General features: G+C 35.3%; 1 protein-coding gene across 13 annotated transcripts in view; it reads right to left on the minus strand.

The window, feature by feature from the left end:
• The window catches only part of CNBD1 (cyclic nucleotide binding domain containing 1), a 543,788-nt gene that overhangs the window by 496,672 nt on the left and 39,207 nt on the right, over window positions 1-7,909 (minus strand). For 5 of the 13 annotated variants that reach the window (XM_077876350.1, XM_077876345.1, XM_077876351.1 and 2 more), the window contains one exon: window positions 2,971-3,040. The exons of the other annotated variants lie outside the window; for them this stretch is intronic. Coding sequence is in view for 1 of the 5 variants with exons in the window: in XM_077876342.1 (XP_077732468.1) it covers window positions 2,971-3,040 (70 nt within the window). In the remaining 4 variants the exon portion in view is untranslated. The remainder of the gene's footprint in view (window positions 1-2,970; window positions 3,041-7,909) is intronic. 13 annotated transcript variants of the gene reach the window in all.

Here is a 7,909-nt window from a genome sequence, read left to right on the forward strand (position 1 = left end):
GAATAAGGTAAATATCTACATATTGACACGAAAAGGCCTCCATAAAACATATTAAGTGAAAATAAAGGTATGAAATAGGGCTAATGCCTTACTATATATATTGAAATAATATAAAATATATTTTAATATTTAAAATATTAAAATTTTAGTATTTAATGTTAAAAATATTTAATATGTACATACATATTTACATACTTGAATATACAAGGAGATTTTCAAGAAAAAAGTTTGTGTATTTTTTTTATTGGAGTTTGACTTGCCAACATATAGTGTAACACCCAGTGCTCATCCCGTCAAGTGCCCCCTCAGTACCCGTCACCCAGTCACCCCATCCCCCTGCCCACCTCCCCTTCCACTACCTCTTGTTCGTTTCCCAGAGTTAGGAGTCTCTCATGTTCTGTCTCCCTCTCTGATATTCCCTGCTCGTTAAGAAAAAATATTTTTTTCATTATTGTTAATTCTGAGGGTAAGATTAGGACTATAGGTTAGAAGGAAGACTCACTCAACTTTTCAATATTCTCTTGTGCCTGAAGCATATGTTACTACACAATAATTTTTAAAAGAGACCTACTTACCAAAATTCCCATAAATTGTGTAAGATTTGTTGATGCTTCTATTTACTTATCACCTGCATGATAGGCATTGGGGATACAAAGACATTTCAAGGATAACCACTTATCTCCAGATACTTATCTAGTAAGAACCATAACCCTAAGGCACATGTGTATGAGGTAACTAACGTGAAGTTAAAAGGTGATAAGAATAATATAAGGAGTATAGAATAAGTACCAAGGGAGTTCAGAAATATGGAAGACACTACTTCATACTGCAGAGGGCAAGGAGAGTCTTTGCAAAGATTAAAATAGAGCAAGATAGACAGGAACTCCAAGAGGAAACATTGAGCTAAAGCACGAGAGTATGATGAAGAGTATGATGGTGTAACTCATAGAGTAACTTTCTCTCCTAATGTGGAAACTCTCCAGCTCTGATCTCTAGAGACCAGATAAAGGTAGAGCTATCAACCAGATGGCTAGGTAACATTATAACAATGTCATTATTATAACAATGACCCCTGATTGGTGAGTTGCATCTAGACTAAGAGAAACAATAGATGATCTACAAATACGTAATGGAAAAAAAAAATACGTAGTGGAGAACCACTAAAATGGGCGTCCCTGACTATAGTAACTCTTTTTTATTAATTTTTTATTGACGTACAGTCGACGCAGCTTGGAGGCTTTTCAAAAAGTTACAAATAAAAATAACATAGATCCAATAATTCCACTATGGGTATTGATTCAAAGAAAACAAAAATATGAATTTGAAAAGATATAGGAGCCCCTATGTTTATTACAGCATTATTTACAATGGCCAAGATATGGAAACTACAGTGACTCTTGTAACTGAAAAGTTCCTTATAGGAAACTTGGAAAGAGTGCCTATGGAATTTTTTTTATAAGAGATATTGGTTCCTGTAGGGCTTTTAAGTCAGGAAAGTTCAGCACCTGCCCTATGTGATTCTCATTACTTTGAACCTGAACTACCACACAGGGAGCCAAAGATGATTGTTGTGCTGCTGCCTCAGCATCTGTGAGAACAGATTCCTCAGAAAGGAACACCTGACTTAGAAAGGAACACTGACTGCTCTTCTGGAAGATGCGATTCTATCTATCTTTGGAGCACATGTGCCAAATGTGGTCATCTAAATGTTACATTAAACCTAGGAAGTCAAAAAAAAAAAAAAAAAAAAAAAAACTAGGAAGTCCTCCTGTCTCCCTGAGCAGCACTGCAGATGGGTTTAAAGAACATCAATGAAAGTGTTTTAGTGGAGAGTTCTACCAGTGGAACTATAAAGTCTAGAACATGAGAGATTTTAGCCAAAGCATGAAAATTGTAAATGCAAGAGTGAATAAAATGGATTGCAATCTAAGTTTTAGAAGAGAGTAAAACTCTGACAGCTTTTGAGTAGACAGTTAACATGATCAAATTCCTTTTTAAATCATCATATTTTTTTTTAATTTTTTCATCATATTTTTAAAAAGGACTCTGGTCCATAATACATGTTGGAAGGAAGTCCAGAGATCAGTTCAGTCAAAGGTAATGGAGGCCCAACCCAAGTGGCTGAAGGGAACAGACTAATGCAGAAAGTATTTCTGAGATAGACTGCTTAGAACAGAGCAGTAGCCTGAGATGCAAGGCGTGACCTAGTGTGACCACTAGTGGAGAGATCTGATTTGCAATGTATTGCAGTTTACTGCAGGGTTTCCTCCCTGAACCCCCTGTCATTATCTGAGTTCAAGTTTGTTGCCATTACTTAATTTCTAAAGGTCACTCAAGATTTTCTGACAAAAAGTACAAGTACACTGAGATAGTTATGAGTGGTAAGAAAAAAAATAATGCTTGTTTTTTTTTTCCCAATAAAGCATTCATCTTTTCTCCTTGGAGATTAAAAGTGACTTTTACACTGAAAAATAAAGTTGAGAAAATAATTGTGGTTATTTCTTTTCCTAAATAATCAAGTGGCATTTTCCACAGGGACTATTACTGATTATAAAAACAGGGAGACATATACAAATATTCAACAACCTTTTCCATCTTTTGTTCCTTCTTGGAACATACATTCTCATGTTTTAGCTCTGTTTTTCAAACTTGTTTTCTTGTAGATATTACACAGTCTGATTCTCTGTCTTCTCCACTGACAGGCCACCCTTTTTCTTACTTGCACTCCTAGGATTTGAATGGTTTAAAACTTTAAAATGGAGCAATAGTTACTTTTCCAGATAAATATATATCTTGAAACTCCTTTCATCTTTAGCTACTAAAAACTGAAAGTCTCTCAAATTACAGGAAATGCCCTTGAAGTGTTAGGAATGATGACATGGTTTTTTCAGGCTTTCTGTAAATGTACATCGTAAAATGAAAAAGGGAAAAAAAAAAAGAGCAAGGAAAGCATTCACTTAGGAGTACTACCTTGTTTCTAAACTCCTTGAAGTATCTCTGGTCTTCTCCCGAATGCCATTTTTTTCCCTTCTACATCTTCCTAAATTGGAAAAAGCAAGATGTACTTATAAATATCTTGTGACCTGAAACCCTTTTTGTTACTGGAAAACAAACAAAAACATCCTTTTTTTAAAGTACAGAAAAGCTTTCTCTCGGATAAATCAGTAGTTAAAATGTAAAGTGTGTTTTTGAACTTGCCCTTTCTCAGAAGGATAAGCCTAATAAACATGAAGAAAATAGAAGCATAGCATATTAACCCAAACAAAGACAGCTAATTAGACCATACTCCTAACAATAAGTGTGTTAAGGACTTCCTCCAGTCAATTGCTAAAGGACAGCTCCCTGTCTTCTATTAAAAAACATAATATTTTTCTTCCCTTTGTCTCTTCAAGATAGCAACTTCTAATATTAACAAGCCATGTGTGTACCTAGCCCCAGATGCCATTTCACCCAGGTGATAAAACTACTATAGATTTTGCTAACTGTAACATTTTACAACAATTCTCATCCAGAATAAAAAGTGGCATGACTTTTTGCTTTTGAGAACAATCGTCTCCTTCTGGGTTAGCAAGCTCTGAAGGATCCTGAGATGCAAGTAAAAAGGGCTCTAGAAGGAGAAGACTGGAGAGTTTTAAAAAATGTGTAAAGAATTCAAGAAGCTTAACTACTTGGAGTGCCTGTGAATATGGATTTCAGAGTTAACGGAACACTACTGGAGGAGTGTTTAAAGATGCACGATATGTTGTCTAGTTAAGAGTGTCTAAATGGCAAAAATGGCAAAATGCAACAAATGCATATATATCATTCAACTGGTAAAATGTGGAGAGGATTTCAGGGTAATGGGTAAGAGGGAACTATACTGCTACTGACATTGTAGTTTTTAATGAGAAAATTCATACAAATGATACTATGAAAATTCTCTACCACTTGACAACTGTGTGAACCTTGGTATGAAACCACCCAAGCCTCACTATCCTTAACTGTAAAATGGACCAGGTATTAGTTTTGCATCACTGGTGAAACAAATTATCACAAATGTACAGCTTAAAACACAAATTTATGATTTTACAGCTTTGGAAATCAGAAGTCTGAAACAGATCTCACTATGCTAAAATTAAGTTGTCAGCAGGGCTACATTCCTTCTAGAAACTCTAGGGAAGACTCTATTTCTTTGCCTCATCCAGCTTGTAGAGGCTGCCACAATTCTGTGGCTAATATACCCCTTTTATCATCAAAACCAGCAATGGCCAGTTGAGCCTTTCTCACCCTGAATCTCACTAAGTCACATGCCTCCCTCTTTCACATATAGAGGACCCTTTTGGCAGTGGGCCCACTCTCAAATCCAGAGTCTTCTCCCATTCAAGGTCAGCTGATTAACAGCCTTAAATCCATCTGCAGCCTTAATTTCTCTTGTCATGTAGCATAGTTTATTCACAGGTTTCAGGGATGTGGATATGCACATCATTGGTGGCCATTATTTTGCATACCACAGATCTCCTAAGTGTCTTGTGAGAAATAATGAAATAACATAATATGCAAAGTGCTTACACACTGCCTATGAAAAGCCCTCAATTATTATTCATGTATAAAATTTATAGATAAGGTAGACATGTCTCACTTAAGGTAACCTAACTAACCTCATCCAAAGTAAGTAAGGATATATATATATAATGGCCAAATTTTCTCTAGTTTGAGAAATAATTGACATATATCACTGTATAAGCTTAAGGTATATAGCATAATTATTTGATTTACGTATACTGTGAAATAATTATAACATGTATAGTTAACATCCACCATCTCATATGGATATTAAAAGAGAATGAAAAAATATCCTTGTGATAAGAACTCTTATAATCTACTCTCTTAACAACTTCTCCATTATCATACAGCAAGTATTAACTATAGCCATCATGTTATACATTATATCCCTAGTGCTTATTTATAACTGGAAGTTTGTATCTTTTGACCATCTTCCTCCAATTTCTCCTCTCCTCTACTCACCCCCCACCTCTGATAACAAAGTATCTGATCTCTTTTTCTATGAGCTTTCTTTTTTTAAATTTATTTATTCATGATAGACAAAGAGAGACAGAGAGAGAGAAAGAGAGAGGCAGAGACACAGCAGGAGGGAGAAGCAGGCTCCATGCCAGGAGCCCGATGTGGGACTCGATTCCGGGTCTCCAGGATCACGCCCTGGGCCAAAGGCAGGCACCAAACCGCTGAGCCACCCAGGGATCCCCACTATGAGCTTTTTTAAAAGATTCTACATGTAAGTGAGATCATACAATGTTTGTCTTTGTCTGTCTGACTTATTTCATTTAGCACAATGCCTTCAGGGTCCATTCATATCATTGCAAATTTGGGGATTCCTTTGTTTTTTATGGCTGAATAATATTCAGTTGTGTATATGTACCACAACTTTATTCATTCATACATCAATGAACACTTAGGTTGTTTCCATGTCTTGCCTATTGTAAATTTGTAAATAATGTTTCTATGATCATAAGGGTGCAGACTTTTTGAGTTAATGTTTTCATTACCCTTGGAATTTCCCAGAAGCAGAATTGCTGGATCATATGGTAGTTCTATGCTCCATACTGTTTTCCATAGTAGCTATACTAATTTACAATCCCAGCAATGGTGCACAGGTATTCCCTTTTCTCCACATCCATGCCAGCATTTGTTTTCCCTTGTCTTCTTCATAATGACCATTCTTTTTTAAAAAAAGATCTTGTTTATTTATTCATGAGACACACAGAGAGAGACACAGGCAGAGGGAGAAGCAGGCTCCATGAAGGGAGCCCGATGTGGGACTCAATCCCGGGACTTCAGGATCACACCCTAGGCGGAAGGCAGGCACTAAACCACTGAGCCACACAGGGATCCCCTTGATAATGACCATTCTTAAAAGGCATGAGGTGAAATTGTAGTTTTAATTTGCATTTCCCAAATGACTAGTGATTCTGAGCATCTTTTCATGTATGTTGGCCTTCAAATATTTTCCTTGGAGACATGTCTACTCTACCTTTCTTTGCCCATTTTTTAAATTGAAATTTTTTTTTTTGCTATTGAGTTGTACGAGTTCTTCATATATTTTAAATATTAATCCCTTATCAGATATATAGTTTGCAAATATTTTTTGCCATTGTGTAGGTTGTCTTTTCACTTTGTTGATTTATTCTGCAGTGTAGAACCTTTTTAGTTTGATATAGTCTCACTTTTTTAAAAATTTTATTTTCTTGCTTGTGCTTTGGGTGTCATATCTAAAAGAGCATTACCCAGACCCAAGTCAAAGAGTTCTTTCATGTTTTCTTCTAGGAGCTTCATGGTTTCAGGTCTTATATTTCAGACTTTAACCCATTTCACGTAATATTTGTGAATGTTAGATAGTGGTCAAGTTTCGTTCTTTTGTTTTTGAATATCCAGTTTTCCCAACGTGATTTACTGAAGAGATTGTTTTTTCTCAGTTGAGTATTCTTGTCTCCATTGTCAAATACTAGTTGACTATATGTGTTTATGTTTACTTCTGGACTCTCAATTCTGTTCCACGGTTCTCTTTGTTTTTATACCAGTACTATACCGTCTTAATGCCAATAACGTTGTATAGTTTGAAATCAGGAAGTGTGATGCTTCCTGCTTTGTTCTTTCTCAAAATATTTTTGGCTATTTGGAGTCTTTTGTGGTTCCACATAAATTTTAAGAATGTTTCTTCTAGTTCTGTAACAAATGCCACTGGAATCTTGATAGGGATTGCATCAAATCCACAGATAAATTTTGATAGTATTGACATTTTAACAATATTAATTCTTTCAATCCATGAACATAAGATAACTTTCCATTTATTTACATCTTCTTTTATTTCTTTTATCAATATCTTATGGGTTTCAGAGTAGTGATCTTTCACCCCCTACCCCCTGGTTAAATTTATTCCTAAGTGTTTTATTGTTTTTGATGCTATTTAAATGAGATTGATTTCTTTCTTTCTCAGAAAATTCATTGTTAGTTCATAGAAACGCTGATTTTTATATGTTAATTTTGTACCCTGCAACTTTACTGAATTCCTTGATTAGTTCTAACAGTTTTTTGGTTGAGTCTTTAGGGTTTTCTATATATATAAAATCATGTCATCTGCAAATGGAGATAATTTTAGCTAGATTTTTTTAAGGTCCTTAACTGAACCTTCCTATTTATGCCCATTGCATTTTGAATCATTCCCATTTATATCTTCTTTATAATTCAGATTTAGTCATATTATCGATTGAAAGCATCCTCACACGCGCCTTCATGAGATCATTGTTTCAGCAGAGGCAGAGTTTGCTAAGGGAAATTGTCAATTTGTTAGAGTTAGCGCAAAGACACAGTTACTAACCAAGCAGGACATGTCTCCAAAGAGAAGTCATAGACATAGAACATCAAGTAGGAACCTCTAAAGGGAAAACCAGGAGCTCCACTGCTTTCCATTACGCTCAATTCTGTTCTGAGATCTAAACTGCTGCTGATTTTTCATCTTTTTATCACTTCACACAAGTTAAGTGTCCTTGGGAGACACTACAGAGGGTAGCACATAGCTCATCCCATTGATTCTAAATTAATTTGATATTTTAACTCCCAGCTACTGTGCTTCCTAGGCAGCTAAATTGTTTTAGGGTGACTTTTTTTTCTTTTGCACAAATAAAATCTGTCTAGTAGAAGCTGTGGGTTTTGGTAAAATTACATTTAACGTTTATTTCAGTTCACTTAGAAATACAAAACTTTGACTACATTCAAGAATTTTTTTCACAATGATAAAAACATACAAAAGTAGCATATATAGGAATTAGTTTTATTTAACATAAGCACTTTGTCTAACACTTCTCAAGACATAAGTATACCCCTTCAAAGCAGTGTCAACTGTTGTCTATAGCAC

The sequence above is a fragment of the Canis aureus genome, chromosome 28 (assembly GCF_053574225.1).
Source record: "Canis aureus isolate CA01 chromosome 28, VMU_Caureus_v.1.0, whole genome shotgun sequence".
Lineage (NCBI taxonomy): Eukaryota > Metazoa > Chordata > Mammalia > Carnivora > Canidae > Canis > Canis aureus.